The following is a 21,697-nucleotide window of genomic DNA, read 5'->3' on the forward strand; positions in this document are numbered from 1 at the left end:
GGCCTTTCAGCATTCAAAATGTCTCTATGAGTTCCCCCCTAATCCTTCCTTACTCCAATGAGTACAGTCCAAGAGCTGACATATGTTCCTCAATGATAACCTTTTCATTCCTGGAATCATTCGAGGAAGTCTTCTCTGAACTCTCTCCAATGCTAGCACATCCTTTCTCAAAACTCTCCACAGTACTCCAAGTGAGGTCTCACCAATTCCCTATAGAGTCTCAACATTACATTCCTGCTCTTGTATGCTATTCCTCTAGAAATGAATGCCAACATTACATTCATTTTCTTCACTGCCAACTCATCCTGGTGGTTAACCTTTAGGTATCCTGCACAAGGATTCCCAAGTCCCTTTGCACCTTCGAATTTTCTCTCCATCTAAATAATAGTCTGCCCGTCTATTTCTTCTATCAAAATGTGTGACTGTACATTTCCCAACATTGTATTTCATCTGCCTTCTCTTTGCCCATACTCCTAACCTATCCAAGTATCTCTGCAGCCTTTCTTTGTCCTCAGCATGACCAGGTCTACCATCTATTTTGGTGTCATCTGCAAATTTAGCCACAAAGCTATCTATTCCATGATCAAAATCATTTATATACAGTTTAAAAAGAAGCAGTCCCAACACTGACTCCTGGGGAACACACCCCTTTTTCTCACTCTCTGTTTCCTGCCCATTTACCAATCTACCCATGATAGTATCCTTCCTGTTTTTCCATGAGCTCGCCTTTTGTTTGTCAAAAGCCTTTTGAAAGTCCAAGTCCACAACATCCACTGCTTCTCCCCTGTCTATCCTGTTTGTTATGTGATGTGACTGAGCTACATTATTGCAAGCTAACTCGAATGGTCATCTGCCCATCCTTCCATTTAATGCATGTCATGAGCAATCATGTAGATAAATAAAACCATTTTACTTCCATTATATCTTATTATGCTGTTCAACATTTGGAAAGTCTGCCTTTTATACATCCAACCTTAAGCTTAAAATACTTTGAATTCAGGTACACTTTACAAATGGACTTTGATTATTGAAAATTAGTAACATGAAGCTACAACAGTATTTTCTGTCTTCACGAATGGCCGAGGAACAACAAACTGAATCAATTAATCTTTCTTTATTTTTCTTGCTCACAGTGGAGAACATTCAACTAAATTTGAACCTTCAAATGGGGAACAAAAGTAGTGTTGTATGCAGTGGTGAATTGACTGTGTGCCTGGATGGCCTTAATGTTGACTTGGGAAATTTGCCCAATGGCACCTTCATGACTGAAAGTGAGTACTGCACACACGGTTCACTCTGATTTTTGGATTAAGGGGGATGGGTCATACATCGGGAATGACTTCATGAATCTTAATTAATTTGCAACTCTTCAATGAGAACATGTGTGCTTTTATATTGGTAGTATTAAAACAGGTAATTTTTTTTCAGCAAAAATGTGCATCGTATATGTTGTTAGTATTGCAAAATTGCATTTACTGAATCTACTTGTCACTCAAATTTGACAAAATAATTATTTACCGCTAACTTTTGTTGGCCTTAAATTAATTCAGAAAATGAGTACTTTATCTTGAATATTTTAAAATATGCCATATTTTCAAATGTACGAACAAAATCTTTAATCTGTTGGATTCTAAGCAAGATTGGAGTTAGATGTATCATGAAAATTTAATATTTGTCATTTGTAGTCAATCTCCAGTATTTATTCACAGAAAATTGTAAATAATGGGAAGGAAAAAAAGTTGAAATGCACTTTTAGATGTTCCACTTAATATAATTATTAAAATTAAAATTTCATAATTTCTCATAACACAGTACAATTACATGTTATGGAAGAGCAGTAATAGTTGGCTCTGTGAAATATTTTTATTATGTTAATTATCTGATATATTGTTTCTAAATATGATTCCAGCAAACATTTCATTGATTAAAAAAACTAGCAATGATATCGAGTTGTGTATATAAATGTATTGTGCAACAGTGAAGAGTTTGATAATGAACGAAGGCCAATGAATTCGTTATAAATATGAAAAAAATACTGAGATCAAATCAATAAATTATGAGGGCAAAAATGGATATTTATATTTTGTTGCCCCCCCCATTAACAATCAGAAAAAGGACTAATGTAGTTTGAAATGTCTCGTGTTTACTTTTTTATGGATGAGGTTTATGAAGAGCCTAAGCTCAAGGCCTCTTTTCTTCCAGACACCCAAAAAAAGTAGCAAGGTGTTTGATTTGTGAATTCCTTTATGTCTGTATTCAGTTATTTACTCAAATTTTATCCATTTGCTCATTTTTATTTTAAAAATTAAAAAGCTTTCATGAGCTTTTGATCCAGTGATGGAGATGTTCATCTGAGCCATGACAAAGCTTGACTTGGTTACAAACTTGAGGGTAAGGTTCACCTATGTGTTTGGATTTTTAGGTGACAATGAAGATTCATCAGTAAATACACAGAGGCTTATTGATGTAGGAGAGAGAGGCAGATGGGGAATCCTTTTGTCCAGCGTACTTTTAAAGCTTAGAGGAACATAGCAGATTTTTTGTAGAAATATTTAAAGCTAGATTTTGTAGTTGATTTAATAAAAAGACGTATGTCAACGCTATTTTATATTTTATGTTTCAACAATAGGAAATTTAGAGAAATAGTATACTTTTCTCTGAGAAAGAAAATTATGTTTGAAAGAAAATTGAATATAAAGTTTGTACTATTTATGTAATCTTGTAGTTGTAATCCATTACTTTGTTCAATTGAGGAGTGCCACAGGCATTGGCCATTTAGATGGTTGGGATTGTTTCACTGTTAGGTGAGATCATAGCTCCATTCACTCACATTTGGGAACTTTGCGAACAAAAAACAAACCGTCTTCATTATGAACATTTCCATCACCTTGACATTCCAGAGGAATGGGCTTCATATTTCCACAACCTTATAGGAGGAGCATTTTTTCAAACCTGGATGACGTAACTCACAGATAAGCTGTCTCCCTTCGAAAGTAAAAGTAATTTTTCTTGATGTTTGTGGCCCAAAGTTGAAAGCAGTTATCCATGTACAGTTTGATTTGTTTTCTGTACAACAGAAACAAAGTTTCCCCAACTTGCATTTTATTCCTTTTGACAAGAGAGTTCACATTCCATTCATATTTTTGTTTACATTTTGATATTTACACTTTTAGAATTTTGAATACACAGATCAGCAAATCTCTTTGCTTTATTGTGATAGGTGAGCCATGGTTTCATTCACAGATTAGGAGACTGCAGGTATTGTCTTTGCTACCCCTTGTGAAGTTGATAAATTTGGTGGCTCCAGGAAGAAAATATTCTTTTTATCTCATATGTGTTCTTTTATGATTGGCCTTCATTATCAAATGTTTTTCATGATTACATGTATTGAGATTACATGTATATCAAGAGAACTCTATTACAATAATACTACTTTAGCACACAAAGATCATGGCAAAGAAGTTCTGCTATACAATGATACTTTTTCAACCATAAAGCTTATTACCAAGTAAACTTTTAACTTGTATGTATCAATTCTACACCCAGCAAGCCCCCAGTACTGATAATTCTAATGTTTTGTTTCTCTGCCTTTTCTTCCCTGACATTGGGTTCCTTACAATCCAGGGCAGAGGGTATCTGATGAGACAAAGATCACCAACCAATTTATACTTTTATATATTTATAGACACACCAAAGCCTGTAGTTCTATATTTTACCATTACTTTATGGATTAGCTAGCATCTTTTCTCTTATGGCCCTTGATCCAAATACATATCAAAGAACAGGAAGTCTTCTCCAAGCAATCCTTAATTAATTTGCCCCTCCCCCCCCAAAGAGGTGACCTTCTCAGTTTCTCAGCACATGACATAGACCATAAGACATAGAAGCAGAAATAAGCGATGCAGCCCATCAAGTCTGCCTTGCCATTTAATCATGAGCTGATCCATTTCCCACTCAAGCCCCCACTGCCTGGCCTTCTCCCCATAACCTTTGATGCCCTTTCAAATCTAGAACCTTTCAATCTCTGCCTTTAAAGTGCCCAATGATTTGGCCTCCACAACCGCCTGTGGCAACAAATTCCACAGATTTGCCACCCTCTGTCTGAAGAAATTCCTCTGCATCTCTGTTACAAGCAGTTGTGCCCTCTTGTCCTAGATTCTCCCACCATGGGAAACAACCATGTTAAAATCTTTTCTTTACATTTGGCATTACTACAGGAACCAAGAAGGAATCACATTTTAGTTGATCTCTCCTTAATATTTGTATTAGTTTTACTAAAATAAACATATATGTACAAAACATTTATGAAATGCATAATAAAAGTGACAGATGATGTAGCTCAGCAAAATATTAAGGCACCTAGAGCACATCCATAATAAAAAAGTACATCTAATATTTTTATCACAAATAGTTGTGTCTCTAAACCCTAGCCCCATACCAACAATGTATGGCTAAAAAAGTACTCTGTTCCTGGAGTAAAATGGCAAAATACTGAAATTCAGGATTTATATTATGCCTAGAGGTTTTGGAAATAATTCAGGAATGGTCCCCACGACATTTGGGACCTTATATTTGATTTATTAATTGAGTAATGAATTTTTTCTAAATTTTCAAAGGACATAATGTCCCTCAGCCACTGAGCATGAGTGGGCAGGGCAGCATCCTTCCATCTAAGCGTATCGCACATCTGGCCAAAAGAAAGGCAAAAGACAGAGTATGACATTTGATTGGAGTTAAAAGAACATCAACCTCCAGTTGTACCGAAAAGAGCAACCAAAGGATTAGGCTCTAGATTCAAATTAAGGATAAAGTTTCAAACACATCCCTCGAGAATTTTTCAAGGCTAGGACACCTCCAGAACCTATGGATTAAAGAAACCTCTCTTATCACAACAAAAATTTATATCTGAATAGATATGAGATCATTTAACTTTAGACCCGGGCTCTAGACATTTTTAATTTTAACTAGAGGGACATATATCAAACCCACCAACTTACCATAGATAATGGATAGTTAACCTTCGCGAGAAAGTTGTAAACTAAAAAATATATCAACAATGTTTGCATTAGGTTTCCCAGGGAAATCAGGTATCTGAGATCGAAGAAAATGCCTGATTTGCAAATATCTGAAAAAATGAGTATTTGGTAAATTGAACTTTTCAGAGAACTGTTCAAATGATGAAAAACTGTTATCAATTAAAAATCTTTGAAAACTTCAATACCCAATCTGTGCCATTCATGCAAAGAAGGTCGAAAAAGATGATTGGATAAAATAGGATTTGAGAGAGAAAAACCATGAAGTCCAAAGTGTTTTCTGAACTGCACCCATACTCTCACAGTGTGTGACAACAGGATTGTCAATTGATTTATTTAAAGAGAAGGGAAGTGAGGATCCAAGAAGTGCTGAAATGGAAAAGTGTTTAGCAGAATTCAGCTCCATTGCTACCCATAATGGACGGTCCACTTGGTTATGAAAATGTAACAAGAACATAAGGTTACATGTATTGACCGCCCCAATAATAAAATCTGAAATTAGGTAGTGCCATGCCTCTATTCTTTTTAGGTTATTGAAGATGGACTTTATTTAGACAAGGGCACTTACCCTTCCATATATAAGACGATATAACCGGATCAAGTGAATCAAAAACCAATTTTGGAATGAAAATTGGTATAGATTGAAAAAGATATAAAAATTTAGGTGTAAGACTTACAATGAAGCTATCTCATATTTCAAATTCAATTTGTCAAGATCGCCTTGGTGGTAGCCAGGAAGTTAATAGCAGTTGCCTGGAAGTCCAACTCCGACTTGAACATTGAATGTTGGAACACAGAAATGCAGAGCTGTGTTCCCCTAGAAAAATTTACCCTCAACCTAAGGAAACAATATACTACTTTCTTGAAGGTGTGGCAGCTCTATTTGAACTACATTGGAGCACCGGTGTAGTGTGAACCACTGTGCCTCGCCGCCCTGCCTAGCCCTTCCAATTCGCACCTCCATTGGTGAGGGAATGGAGGGGGTCCATCCTATTCTAGCCAGGGAAAGCTGCGGAAAAAGGAAGGCAGCTTTGTGCTGGCTGCCATAACATGACAAACCCATAAATCCCCAATTGGTCATTGTGTGTAAGTATAATTAGTTTTGTGTTAAATGTTTAACGTCGGGGGGAAGTGGGGTGGGGGTGGAAGGGGATAAAAAAAATGCAAACTCCATGAGAAGACTATAAGGATTAAAAAATACAAAATGTAATTAATGTGGATATCATTGAGAATGATATTGAGAATTGTTGGAGTTTATGTGGAACAACTATAAATAAAATATTTTAAAAAAAAATTAGGTAAGATATTAATTTTGATAGAATGAATACGACCAACCAGAGATATAGACTGTTTCACATGCTTTAATAAAGTAAGGACATTTTCTTTAAAAAGAGACTTATGATTCTTTGTAATTGTAAAACCAGGATGTAAATTGATTTTCCATGATCTTAAAAGGAAGATTAGTGTACACTGATGCAGGTACATTCAAAGGGAAAAGTGAACTTTTATGCAGGTTTAATCCATATCTTGAAAACTGACTAAATTGGGAAAGTAATGACAGCATGGAGGTAAGGAGCCATCTGAGCTTGATGAGAAAAGCAGGAGATCATCCACATAAAGGGAAACTTTATGTTAAATTCCCTTCCTACAAATCCCTGAAATATCCTTCCATTCTCAAATGCAATCATTTTGAGATGGGCAATCTATGCCCATCTCAAAAAGTAATGGAGTTAGAGGACCCCCTTGGAGATTGAAAAGTTGTGACTGTTGAAAGTTAGTGAGAATTGAAGCCATAGGGCATAAATACAGTAATTTAATCCATGTAATAAAACATGGTCCAAAATTGTATTTTTCTGAGATTGTAAATAAATACATGCACTCCACCCAATCAAACACTTTCTCTGCATCTAATGAAAGAACACATTCAGGAACCACACTGGAAGGTAAGTACAAAATATGCAATAAGTGATGTATATTAAATAAGAGTAACAGTTTTTTAGAGTTAACAGTTTTTTAGTAAAACCTGTCTGATATACACACTTCATTAAATGATGCTGGGAGATTACTCTACTTAAATGAATCAGATAACACTGAACTAAATTGAAGTGAAAGCAATTGAGAAAATGATTTAAAGAAACTCCACTGGGTCTAGGAGATTTTCAAGAATGCAAAGAAGGAGTAACAGCAGCTATTTCCTCATACAATATTGGCTCATCTAATCTTGTTTGGTTATCCGAAGAAAGTGATTAAGCAATCCAGGAAACTCTTCATCGAACTGCTATCATTTGTGAATTCAGAAGTATAAAGTTGGGAATAAAATTTCCTCAATGTATCATTTATCTCATAGTAATCTGTAGTAATTTTACCATCATCCATTCAAATCTGTAATTTGTCACTTGGCTTCAAAACCTCTCAACTGATTAACTAAAATCTTACCAGATTTGTCACTGTGAATATAAAACTGACTGTTACTCATCAAAAATTGGCATTCAATCAGATACATTGAAAGGAGATCAAATTTAATTTGAAGTTCAACTTGCCTTAAATATAATTCAGGATTTTTAATGAGCTATTGTTGATCTATTTGTTTAATTGATTAACTAATTCTAATCTTACTTTATTGCCCTTTGTTTTTATATTCACGGTGTAAGAAATAATTTGCCCTGAGAAAAGCTTTCAAAGCATCCCAAACAATTAAACTAGGAGTTTCTAACTATCTGCTCCATAAATTTCATAAAGTCATTATCTGATAGTAAAGTCGAAATGAAATGTCAGTGTCTTTTTATTTGAGGGAGACCAGGAAGGGTCAAAGATAATACAACAGGGGCATGATCTGATATTACCCTACTCTGATAATTACAAAAGCGAGTCAGTGGGATCAGTTGATTATCAATAAGAAAATAATCAATTCACAAAAAAGTGTGATGAATGTGTGAAAAGAAAGAATACTCTCTCCTATTTAGATAAAGAAAATGCCAGACATCAGAAAAACATAATTTGATTTTTTTTTAATTAATTAATGAGACAGATTTACTCATTGTTGCAGGGATAGGAGATAAATGATCCAAAGCAGGGTCTAATCAACAATTAAAATCCCCACCAAGTACCAGATAGTATAAACTCAAGTCTGGTATGGAAGAAAGAAAAAATCCAAAAAACCCCACATCATCTTTCTTTGGCTTGGCTTCGCGGACGAAGATTTATGGAGGGGGTAAAAAAGTCCACGTCAGCTGCAGGCTCGTTTGTGGCTGACCAGTCCGATGCGGGACAGGCAGACACGATTGCAGCGGTTGCAAGGGAAAATTGGTTGGTTGGGGTTGGGTGTTGGGTTTTTCCTCCTTTGCCTTTTGTCAGTGAGGTGGGCTCTGCGGTCTTCTTCAAAGGAGGCTGCTGCCCGCCAAACTGTGAGGCGCCAAGATGCACGGTTTGAGGCGTTATCAGCCCACTGGCGGTGGTCAATGTGGCAGGCACCAAGAGATTTCTTTAGGCAGTCCTTTTACCTTTTCTTTGGTGCACCTCTGTCACGGTGGCCAGTGGAGAGCTCGCCATATAATACGATCTTGGGAAGGCGATGGTCCTCCATTCTGGAGACGTGACCCATCCAGCGCAGCTGGATCTTCAGCAGCGTGGACTCGATGCTGTCGACCTCTGCCATCTCGAGTACCTCGACGTTAGGGGTGTGAGCGCTCCAATGGATGTTGAGGATGGAGCGGAGACAACGCTGGTGGAAGCGTTCTAGGAGCCGTAGGTGGTGCCGGTAGAGGACCCATGATTCGGAGCCGAACAGGAGTGTGGGTATGACAACGGCTCTGTATACGCTTATCTTTGTGAGGTTTTTCAGTTGGTTGTTTTTCCAGACTCTTTTGTGTAGTCTTCCAAAGGCGCTATTTGCCTTGGCGAGTCTGTTGTCTATCTCATTGTCGATCCTTGCATCTGATGAAATGGTGCAGCCGAGATAGGTAAACTGGTTGACCGTTTTGAGTTTTGTGTGCCCGATGGAGATGTGGGGGGGCTGGTAGTCATGGTGGGGAGCTGGCTGATGGAGGACCTCAGTTTTCTTCAGGCTGACTTCCAGGCCAAACATTTTGGCAGTTTCCGCAAAGCAGGACGTCAAGCGCTGAAGAGCTGGCTCTGAATGGGCAACTAAAGCGGCATCATCTACATTAGGGGCAAAAACATTAGCAAAAACTACCATTAAACAATTTCCCTGAAATATTGATACAGTGACCATTTGTATCTTATATGACACTATGATGAACAAAAGGAATATTTTGATCAATAAAAATTGAGACCTCCTTCCACCCTGGCTTTAGCCTGAAAGGAAGAATGAAAATGCTACCCCCTCCACCTCATCATGAGATAAGAATGATCACAACTACAAATATGTGTTTCTTGTAAGAATACAATTGTGACTTTTGAAAACAGTTTTCTTCTCTTAACCAGATGGTTCAAACCTCTCTCGTTTCAACTCAGGAAATTAATAAAATTATCCATATGTCAGTTGATTCGCACAAATAATATCCAAAATCCAGATATCAGCCTTGAGGCAAAAATTTGAAACTAGTAATTAATTAATGATAAACTTCACATGGTCAAACTTGTACATACTCCTAAAGCCATAACAACCTTGAGAAAACAACCCCCCACCCTTCCACCCCCCCCTCCCTCCAACCCCAAAGCTAAACATCTGCTAAAGATGCCAACAGCAAGCTCTTCAAAACAATAATTTTCCACCCAAACAAATCTTCCTGCTGGACATATTATCTCTAGCTCCATTCTTATTAATTCTAATTATTCAGTACTTTCAAATGATACATGATTCTGTTAAGACTACAACCATATTAAAAAATATATATTTTTAAATAATTTCTCATGCAGTTTTGAAGTACATAATAAAGTATAAACTTGAACTATTATTACTGAGAGAGAAATAAATGTATAATTCTCAGTATTCTTATTGTACAAATTTAATAGCTCAATTAATTTAATACAAAGAAAAATACTTAAATGACTACAAGCCAAGTGGGTTTATTACACTATAAACTTGCCAAAGCAAAGTATGCCAACCAGTCCTTGCCAAACAAATACTATACAAGAAATGTTAGAAACTTTAAAAGTAATAATAGTCAATCAGCTTCAGTCACCAAGTAGAAATTCACACTGGGCATGATGTAGTAGGGAAGACCATCTCAGTAATTCCGAGCCTCATCAATCGGGTGCAACCACTTCTTATGTCCATTGGGAAGAGTAACACGGAGACGCATGGGATAAAGCAGGGAAGGCTTGGAACCACGTTTGTACAACTCCGACATGACTTCTCTTTATTCGGCACGCTGCTTCAAAACTTCAGGAGAGGTAATCCTCTACGTTTCAGATCTGGTGGCTGCGATATTCGAGTTTCCCTCTTTAACGAGTTTCATGAATTTGAGAATCCTTTATGCAGCTGGAGAATGACTCTGCCCGGAGCCGGCTTAGATATTAATGAGCAGTGAACTCTATCAAACTCTGGCTGAGGTGGGAGTACCTCCTTCCCAAAAACCACACACAGCAACTCCAAAAGAATTTTGTAAGTTGCCCTCTTTTGGAAGATTCAGCCAAGATCAGAATATGTCTGCTCCTGCTTTCTAGGTCAATGACTTTCGCCGTTCACCGTGTTCCTCGGTTAATTTCCAGACCTTGTCAATCTGATTGAAGATAACTTTAAAATCATCGTCTAACAACTGTCTGTGCTCATACAGTAGCTCAGAAATAGCCTTACGTAATCAGATTAGATGGCACTTCTTTCTTCCTTGATTTACTACTTCATGTAGCCATTTTAAGGCAAGTATAGATAAAAGATTTGAAAGGCGTATAATATGAAACACGTTGGCTGTAAAACAAAGAACCAAGTAGGCAGGAGCATCTGACTGCTGCTGATACACTGCAACCGACCGGAAGTCCATTTTAGTTGATCTCTGATAGTTCCTTGTCTGCTGAAACTGTATGTATTATATGATTTATGTATAATTCACAACCAGGGCTAACCAGAGACCATGGTTGGATGCAAAGGTTCAGGTCCTTTTCAGAGCTCATGATGCTGCCTTCAGGACAGGGGATAGGATGGCACTAAGAACAGCCAGGGCTGAACACTCCTATGCAATCCGGAAGGCAAAGCAGAGGTATGCACAGAAGATCCACAGACAGATATGTGACACTGGTGACACAAGGTGAATGTGGTGAGGGATCAAGATTATAATGGATCACAAGTCAGCTTTGCAAGTTAAGGACAATTACGCCTCCCTTCTGAACAAACTGACCTCTTCTATGCATGGTTTGATGAGAAGAACAGGATAATACCAAAGAAAGTTCCATGATTCACTGATGAAAGAACCCCCTGCTGAGGTGAGAAGAACCCTATCCAAGGCGAACCCACACAAGCCAGCAGGACTAGACAACAGATCTGATTGGGGTGAAAGACTGTGCAAACCAATTGACAGGTCTTCACTGCCATCTTCAACACCTCACTACACAGTCCATCATTCCTGTAGGGTTGAAAACAGCTACCATCATCCGGATACCCAAGAGGATGACAATAACAGGCCTTAATGACCTCCACCATTATGAAATGCTTAGAGTATCTGGTGATGCAATGCATCAAGGCACTCCTCTCAGAGAAGTTGGACCTATTTAAATTTGCCTGTAGAAGAAACCATTCCACAGATGATGCTATAGGCTTGTCGTTTTACTCCATCCGGTCCCACCTGGAGAACGATGCCTCATATGTCAGGCTGCTGTTCATCGACTTCAGCTTGGCGTTTAATATAATTATTCCCCAGAGACTACTGGAGAAACTGTCCTTGCTTGGATTCAACATCCCTCTCTGTAACTGGATCTTGGACTTATTAATGTAAATAAGTCTGGGTTGGTAGCAGAACATGGAGCACCAATATGGTGAGCACTGGCACACCTCAAGGCTGTGTGCTCATCCCACTCCTGTTCATGCTACTGGCCCATGACTGCATCTCTAGATCCAGCTCCAACATCAAGTATTCAAAAATCACAACAGTAGTTGGCTTTATCAACAACAACAATCAGTTGCACTGCAGAGTAGAAGTGGATAATCTCATGAAATGGTGTAAGAGTAACTACCTGAGTTTCAATGTGGACAAGACAAAGGACTTCAGGAGGTCCAGGAATGACCACACTCTGTAGTAGAGAGAGTGGAGACCACCATGTTTCTTGGAGTTCACTTAAATGGACATGCAAAATCTCCTTACTTGTTGGTAAGGTGCAACAGCGACTGCACTTTCTGAGAAGACTGACGCAGGCAAGACCTCCAGCCACCATTATGCCAACCTTCTATAAGAGATCAACTGAGAATGTCCTGGCTGGCTGCATCACAGTGTGGTACGGTTGCTGCAGAGAAATAGATCGGGGGTCAATGCACAGGGCTATAATAGTGGCAGAAAGGATCATGGAAGTTTCCCTCCCCTCCATTGACATGATCTACTGGGATCATTGTGTGAAGAGGGCATACAAAATTATTGAGGACCCCTTTCCACCCCACAGACAGCATCTTTCAGCTGCTCCCTTCGGAACAGAAATACAGGAGTATCAGAGCCAGCGCCACTAGGCAGAGGAACAGTTTCTTCCCATGGACAGTGAAAATGCTGAATGACCAAAGGAACTGCTCACACTGATCATTTGAGACTCTCATATGTTCAAAGCAATATTTATTTATTTATTTGTAGTGATGAAACACTTGTCCTACATTTGTATTGTTTGTGTATATGTGTGTTATGTCTGGTTGTGTGTCTGCATTGTTTGCACCAATCACTGGAGAACACTGTCATTGGGTTGTACTTGAACAATCAGATGACAATAAACTGACTTGACTTGACTTCATTGCTAAGCAGGAGCTTCTAACCTGTTATCCTCCAATGCAAATATCAGCTTCTTCCATTTCTGTAACAGAAATAGTGAATTCCTTCATTAGTGATTGATCCTTTTGTTGATCTTGAATCCTCTGAAATCTGCAGCTCGTTCTAATTGTGCTGTCTGGTTCGTATTACTATAGCAAGTTCTTCCTTGCCCTTTAGACGTATGCTAGTTCCAGTTGTTTCATCAGACTAATTAAAAATTCTTAATCTAATATTTAAATATATTTGTTGTGTCATTCTCCAATCCACTTTTATTAATGTCCTTGTGTTCTGAACAGTATATTCAAATCTGAACCATTCCCACAGTTGTGCTTTTGCCTGTCTCAATTTCACTCTTTAAATCTTTTACCAATCCTCTTTGTAATCTTTTCTTATCTTGATTCTTCCCCATTTGCTTCTCTTTGAACATGGCTCAAAGTCATAGTTGCTATAACATGCATCCTCATATTTTCTACATTCAAAGCAGAATATAATTATTAGTACAGAGCCCTAGAATTTGGAGCACCTTGACCAGCACTGAGGGAATAATAATGTTGAAGGCTGAGCTGTAGTCAATGAAGAGCAGCTGTATGTATAAGTTGTTGTTTTCAAGGTGATCCAGAGTTGAATATAGAGCCAGCGATATTCCATCTGCTTTAGAGTGATTGTGAGTTCGACACATTGCAGTGGGTCCAGACCTTTGCTTAGATAAATGTTAATTCTGGCCGCGACCAACCTCTCAAAGCATTTAATCACAATAGAAGTTAGAGCAACTGAGCAGTAGTTGTTGAGACAGCTCACACTACTCTTCTTGTGTATTGGGATGATTGATGCCCTTTCAAAGCAGGTGGGAACCTCCAGCTGCAACAATGAGAGGTGGAAAATGTCCGTGAACACTCCAGCTAATTGTTTGGTGCAAATTTTCAGTACCCTGCCAGGTACTTTGACGTCTTGTGAGAGCTCACCCTCTTGAATGATGTTCTGACATTAAACTCAGAGATAAATATCACAGGGTCCTCAGCCTTTTCATGGATTCTAGTAGGCACTGTTTTGTTCTTCTTCTCAAAGCGGACATGGAATGCGTTCAGCTCATCGGGTAATGAAGCATCGCTCTCGCTTTGTAGGCTGTAAGGCTGACATAGCTGGCATGCATCTGCCTCTGCCTCTAGCTTCTTCTGGAATTGCCAATTTGCCTCAGAAATAGTCTTCTGCAGGTGGTACCTGGACTTCTCGTAAAGATCCCGATCTCCGGCCTTAAACGCCATTGTTCTTCTCAGCAGGTTGCAAATTCTCTGATTTATCCAGGGCTTCTGGTTGGGGAACACTCATATGCGCTTGGGCACACACTCATCTGCGCAGGTCTTGATGAATTTGGTGACACCTATTCCATTTTCATTCAAGCCTATGGATTAGTTCTTGGATATGTTCCAGTCCATCAATTCAAAGTAGTCCTGCAGATGCTCCTCCACCTCTCTTGACCATACTTTCGACATTTTCAGGACTCTGTCTCAGTCTCTGCTTGTACGCCGGGAGTAGAAGTACAGCCAGGTGATCAGACTTACCGAAATGCAGTCATGGTATAGTTCAGTATACGTTCTTCATAGTGTTGTAGCAGTGGTTGAGTGTGTTGGTTCCCCTGGTGTCGCATGTGACGTGTTAATGGTAGCTTGTCAGAGACTTCTTCAGGTTGGCCTGATTGATGTCTCCCACAATGATCGGGAAGGCATCAGGATGTGGTGTCTCATGGCTTGTTATCACAGTGCTCAAACCCTCCAGTGCCAGCCTGACATTAGCCTGGGGCAGATGTCCACTGCAACCAGGATGACACTGTGAACTATCTACCTCGGCAGGTAGAATGGGCGAGACTTGATAGCCAGGTGTTCCAGGTTGGGGGGGGGAGCAGGTCTGGGACATGACCATCATTTCTGTGCACCATGGTGAATTGATGTTGACACAAAAGCCACCTCCCTTGGTTTTTCCAGACGTTGGTGTTAAGACAGCATGTTGGAGGGTGTAGCCCTTCGGCTGCAGCAACGTGTTTAGCTATGTTTCTGTAAAGCACATCACGCAGCACTCCCTGATGTCTCTCTGATGTTGAAGTCTGGCTTGGAGTTCATTAAGTTTGTTCTCCAAGGACTGTAGTCCAGGAGTGGAAGCCTCAGGTTCCGGTGTCTCAGCTTAACCTATAGCTCTACCCCCTCCCCCCCCAACTCTGCGTCCATGTAGTCAGGTCTTCTTTACCTGGCCCGTGGGTCTGCTTCTGGTAGCTCCTGTGATGTTTAAATGGTCGATACGCTGTCCCTTTAAATCCTCTGTGATGTTCAAATGGGCTGAGCGTCTGCTATCTGTGTCTCCCACAAAGTTTAAATAGCTCAATTGCTGGCTGTTTAAAACTCCCATGGTGTTAATGTTGTACTTTACGGAGACTGCCAATTCTGCTGATTCCAAGTCTGCTAGCAATCTTAGGATGCTCATGTTGACGGGTAAGTTTGATTTTGTGATTCTCATTTTTTGTTCGATTTTTTTTTAAAAGTTCTGAATGGAAATATTTGATCATTCCTGTCAGAGCTGCTCAAAAAGAGTCGCCGCTGTAAGGTGCCATTTTAAGCTACAAATCACACTGCAATGAGATGTGGAACAAAGGCAATACATGATATCCAGTCACAATTTAATTGAGATTACAGAATAGGTTTAAAGATTGTATTCATGAATTCCAAATGAGCAAAGTGATTGGGCTGAGCAGGCTAAAGGCTGTGAGCTGAGAGTATACAGGCAGCCCAATCATAATCAGAACATACCTCCTAGGCTATGATGGACTTTATCACTCAGGGAAACTTCCCGCCATCATCTCCAACCTGATGGTTCCCCAATCCGACACTGCCCAAAATTATCTACCTCCTACCCAAAATTCTCAAACAGAACTGCACTAGCAGACTCATTGTTTCTGCCCGTTTCTGCCAATTAAATTTGTGTCCTCATATATTTACACTACAGTATCTTGTTCTTTCCCACCTACATCCAGGACACTGCTCACTCTCTCCACTCATTGAAGAATTCTGATTCTCCAGCCTCCACCTCCTTTTACCTTCATCATAGATATTCAATTCCTTTTTCACATCCATTTCCCATCAAATTATAATTTTTTAAATTAAATTTAGCACAGTGCCGTCCAATTTACACCCCATTAACCTACACCCCCCGGTATGTTTTGAACAATGGGAGGAAACGAGCATCCAGAGAAAAGCCAAAGAGACATGGGAAGAATGTACAAACTCCTTGCAGACTGCGTTGGATTCGAACCCAAGTCTGGTCCTGATTGCTGGCGCTGACCGCTACACTAACCGTTCCATCAGGAAAGCTTCAGGGCCCTCCACTTCTTTCTTGAATGCAGAGCTGTTCAGTCCCTCTCAACTAAAACTCTCCTCCACTTGGAAATTGACCGCCCCCTCAAACACTTCTTCTTTGACTTCTCCCATATTCTGCAGATCCAGGGTGTCGCCAGAGGTACATGCATGGATCCGGGCTGTATCTGCCTTTTTGTCAGTATATAGAACTATCATACTTGGGTACCACTCACCATTTCTTCATCCGCTATATTGACAACTGGATTAGTGCTACCTCCGAAACCTGAGCAGAATTTAACTATTTCCACCTGGCCCTTAAATTTATCTGGACTGTTTCTGGCACCTCTCGCCCCTTCTTTGACCGCTCTGTCACCTCTCAGAGGACTTATTATCCAGACATATTTCTTACAAACTTAATGACTCTCACAGCAACCTGAATTCTACCTTTTCCCATTTTGTTCCTTGTAAGGATGCCAACCTTGTAAGAGCTCTTATGTTTGGTTTGATTTGAAAGTTCTATTAAAATTGGGCCAATATCCTAAAAATAAAGATTTTAAAGTTTCCCCATGACTCTCAATTAATCAATTTATGTAAGTTTTAGTTTATTTATTTTCATCATAATTTTAAAACCCAGTAAAATCCCTAATGCAATGTCTTTTAAAAATTAGAGCCCATTTTGAGATCAAGTGTTTCAGGTTTATATATTCTGATGAAGGCTGATTTCTATTTTGTAAGATTATGGAAAAACCAAAGTGAATGAAAAATTTAAAAGTTGGGTAGCTCTATGTTAAAGTTAGTTTTGATAAAACAAGAGCCTGTGTTTAAAACTGCAGAAAGAAACAGTTTATTTGTAAAGCTATGCTAAAAAAGAAATTTTTATTTGAAGCTTTATAAAGCTTAAAGTGAGCATCAAAATCAATAAAAAGTTAATAACCTGAAACATTATCTCTCTTCATTGATGCTGTATGAGCTATCGAGTATTTTCAGCATTTTCAATTTTTCCTTGAGCAAGTAAAGCTTTTAAAGCACATTAAAATTACTTTTTTGTTTCTGAAGCAAATATTCTTGATGTATTTTTTGATTTGCAATTTTCCCATGGAGGATAAATATCAAATATTTATAATAATTTAATGGATTTAAGAATGGCCTCAATGGCCAGAATAAAAAACGATTGGGAGCATGATTTGAATAAAGCATTCTTGGATGAGGATTGGGACACAACTCTTAATTTGATCAACGAGTCTTCATTTTGTGCATGATATAGTTTGTTTCAATTTAAGGTCCGGCTCAGTATATAAATATATATATATATATTTGTGTGCGTGTGTGTGTGTGTGTGTTGTGTGTGTGTGTGTGTGTGTGTGTGTGTGTGTGTGTGTGTGTGTGTGTGTGTGTGTGTGTGTGTGTGTGTGTGTGTGTGTGTGTATATATATGTCTACAGTTAAATTATCTCATTTTTATCCTGCGATGGATCCATTATGTGATAAGTGTAAAATTTTTAAACTTCATTGATTCATATGTTTTGGAAGCGTCCAAACTTAGAACATTTTTGTAAAGGTATTTTCTAAACTTAATCAATGATTCTTAAGACTAAATTGGAACCATGCCCTTTGATTATTTGTTTTTTCTCTAGAAGAGGATATATCTCTGTCTTCAACCCAGAAGAGAACCTAGCTTTTGCTTCATTGATAGCCAGACAAAAAATTTTGATGAAGTAGAAAGACAATGTTTCACCTACTCACATTCAATGGTTAAATGATATCATCTTATTTAAGTTTGGAAAATATTAAATATATTATTAAAGATACAAAGTCTGAATTTGATACGATGTGGGGTCTTTTTATGGATTTTTATCATAATCTGAGGATTTTTAAGTGATGTGGATGCTCTGGGATTCCCTGTCTGGTGTCTGAGGGCCATTATGAGATTCATATTTACAATATATACAGGGAGGGGGTAGATTAGTAGGATAAAAAAGTTTTCTTTATTATTAAAACAAATAAGTTAGGGGGGGTTTAACTGCAGATTACGGATCATATAATCAACAGAGAAGTATAAAATATAAGGGAATTTTACATGTATTATTTGTATAATTTTTGTATTCGATATTATTTTTGGACATGGTATGAGTTATGATTTAATTGTGTAATTATTATAATTATAGAATTTGATGTCCTGAATGAAATAAGTTATGTAATAATTATGGTTCTGCTTCTATTTTACAATTGATATATGATTATGATTTGATTTATGTTATCATTAATTTACCTTGTGTAAAGAGTTTTTGTTAAACTCAATAAAAATATTTTTAAAAGAAAAAAACTTACTTCTTTGGTGTATCTAGAACAACCAATTTTAGATTCTGAGAAAAACAAGATTTTTCATTGATCAAATTAAATTCAATGGAAGAACAAGAAAAATTGTCTGAGTCTTTTCTCAAGTGTCTGCATACAACACTGTTAGTGATAGCAGGCTTTTCGATTTACATCATAGTACTATTTTTTATTTTTCAAAGAATACTTTTCCCATTCCACTACTGGGAAAAAAAAAACTGGCATTAAGTTGACTTCATTTTGTAGAGTATATGTTCTCAGCTTTCTCTGCCATGGTGGCGTGCAGAAATAACTTTTGACAGAAGAGAAACCAGAGCCATTAATATAAGTCTGCAACTGATTTCCATAGTCGGCCCAGCAACAGTTTCCTCACAAATATTTGTATTATTTTATCTCAATCATGATGTGCTCCAAAGTGTCCTTGTGTTTGTAACTGGAACCTCACCGTCAGGCGGGATACTAAGAAAAGTTATTCCCCGCAGAACTGTGGATTCTTTCAAAGTAATAACCTAATGGTTGTTATTGAAAGTAATGTAATCTCGTCAGTAAGGTTGTGAATTATTCAAATTTTGGTGTTATTGGGGATGGAATGTCTTAATTTATTTTTTCTATTTGCTCCCAAGTATAAAATATTTTTTGCGAGTATTTTGTTTGACACAAATTTATTTTAATTGATCATGTCTTTGCTTGCAATGCTTTGTTTAAATAATATTGTTCTTAATCACTCTGATTTTTGGTAATATTTTGTATTTATTTAGTATGTCATGAGTTGCAGGAATCATAAATTGTTGATGGTGGAATAGTTGATAATAACACTAGTCTTTTAGATTAAAACTTACACATTTTGAAAATGAGATGTGCATGTTTTTCTATACTGTTAGGACACTTCCCCATGCATGAGAAACTTATCCTATGGAAAATGTCTGAATTACTCTTAGCTGTTTGCATCGACAGCAGTGACTTGTGAAATACGTCAATCCAACAACAATTTAAACAGTAGTTTATATTATAATGGCTCCATCTGTGATATTTGATGGACTAAACCTGGTCAGAATGCTTATTCAGGAGATTATAAGCTGGTGTGTTTTTAAGCAGCCCCCTCAAGGGTATAAGTAGGATATGCATTGAAGTAAGAGAATTGAGATTTTTTTTGCATCCATGCATTTCTTTAAAAATCGAAAAGATTTGCATATATTAAACTAAATGGACCTGAATTAGTTCAGAGCCAGTTGGAAGTAGTAGTTTATTCCAAGCTGTGGCTTGTGAGCTGAGAAGGCATTCTCCTTGCCAAGATTATGATCAACTGCTTATTATTTCTGCTCATTTTAACCTTCTGATATTTCTTTTTCTACAGAATTCCAGAAGAATAGTACAAATCAGAGCACATATGAAGACAATGATTCAAAATCTTCACTGTCATGTACCAGTGATTCTCCAGACAGAGTGCGGTAAGAGACTTAAAAGTTATGTTTTTTTCCCTCTTCTCAGAGCTTTCCTCAGTGGCCACCTGTTAAGATTATACATATTAAAGTATGTTTTGTTTATCAAATATATATAATGAGTTGGTAATTTATACAAATTAATTATGCTTCTGACAAATTAAGTGGAATAAATAATTGTTTAAGGTTGGGTTTGACAGAATGGTGCATGTAATTATTGAAGAATTACAGGGATAAGACAAGAGAGTACTGTCATGACAAAGGACATTTCATAACTTAACATGCTGCACAAGCTTTACTGTTAAGTTCAGATTTTTAAAAAAATTGATAATGGAATCTTGAAGTAAATGTACACTTCTGTCTTCCATCTCCTTTGCGCCTTGGTTGATGTTTTTTTTTCTAGATAATAGTTTTCCAGTTCTCCCCTCCCTTCCCTCTTACTGCCCAGCCATCCCTCCTCCCCGATCACTGCTGTCCCTTCCCTCCTTTCTCCACCTATAATCTCCTGCCTTCATCTCCCCCCTCCTCCCAGTATCTTTTGTTCTCTCATACCTTGATGAAGAACTCAACCCCGAAACGTCGGTTCTGTACCTTTACCTCTGCTACGTAAAGGACACTGTTTGACCTGCTGAGCTTCTCCAGCATTTTGTGTTTTTACTTCAACCACGGTTTCTACCATGATTTACTTATATTTTCTAGAAATAACTTCATTTTCTAAAGTAGATTTACTTCTATAATATTTTATAATTTGATTAGATGCTTGTAAATGTATGAAATTAACAATTATGGACCTAGAGAAATACTTATCCTTCTGCATTTTGTGTGAGAATGAACTTTATATCAATTGGTTTAAGATTGTGATCAAGATATATTGGCTTCACAAGGCATTTGTGATTGTAATTGTGTCATTAGACGGCATTGTTTACATTTTGCAGCAGTTGATTGCCGTACTGATGTGGCATTTTAGCTGTAAGATTCAAATCTGTGAGAAGATGATTATCAAGTCAAAAATACTGTAAACTATTCTCTTTCCACTTAGTTTCTTTTCATACCGAGATATTATGGTTATTTTTGGAGTCTGACATTGGACATAGGAAAGGCATAGCTACCCAGTGGAGCTTACTGATAGTAATTAGAGCCTCAATGTTGCATTATTAATCTGGGAGAGCATGCTTATTTGGAGAATTTTGTGATTGTGGCATCTCTCCAGTGCTTTGAACTGCTTGCTGAAAGTAGTTCAATTCTCAGAAGTATATAGAATGGCAGGGATCACTGCTGCCCAGTATACTGATTTTGCAATCTTGATCTTCGAGCACTCTTTTCCTCAGTTGGTCTAAAGCTGTGCTGGTGCACTGAAGATGATGATATCCATATTAGCTGAGATGTGGCTCTCTTAGCACTACATTTGGAGTGACATTGGTGTGGGATGGACCTGAACCTTCTGACTCAGAAGAAAGCAATCAAATAAACCACATCTGAAATTAAAATGAAACTGGATCTTAATTACATGAGATTATTGCAATGGTGTTAATGGAGGTATGTGGAATCATCTTTGTGACAAGTAGCTGTTTGTGCTTTCATTAGTGATTCAGCTGACATGAAGCAGGCATGTAAAAACAATAAATTATAGATTAGAGGGATAAAGGCACT

The 21,697-nt window shown here is 37.9% G+C and overlaps 1 protein-coding gene across 4 annotated transcripts in view; it reads left to right on the plus strand.

Moving 5' to 3' along the window:
* Nucleotides 1-21,697, plus strand: part of wwp2 (WW domain containing E3 ubiquitin protein ligase 2) — a 185,902-nt gene that overhangs the window by 50,448 nt on the left and 113,757 nt on the right. For all 4 annotated transcript variants that reach the window (XM_069901300.1, XM_069901298.1, XM_069901299.1 and 1 more), the window contains 2 exons: nt 1,134-1,271; nt 19,963-20,056. In XM_069901300.1, coding sequence (XP_069757401.1) covers nt 1,134-1,271; nt 19,963-20,056 — 232 coding nt within the window. The remainder of the gene's footprint in view (nt 1-1,133; nt 1,272-19,962; nt 20,057-21,697) is intronic.

This window comes from Narcine bancroftii, chromosome 10, assembly GCF_036971445.1.
Source record: "Narcine bancroftii isolate sNarBan1 chromosome 10, sNarBan1.hap1, whole genome shotgun sequence".
Classification (NCBI taxonomy): Eukaryota; Metazoa; Chordata; class Chondrichthyes; order Torpediniformes; family Narcinidae; genus Narcine; species Narcine bancroftii.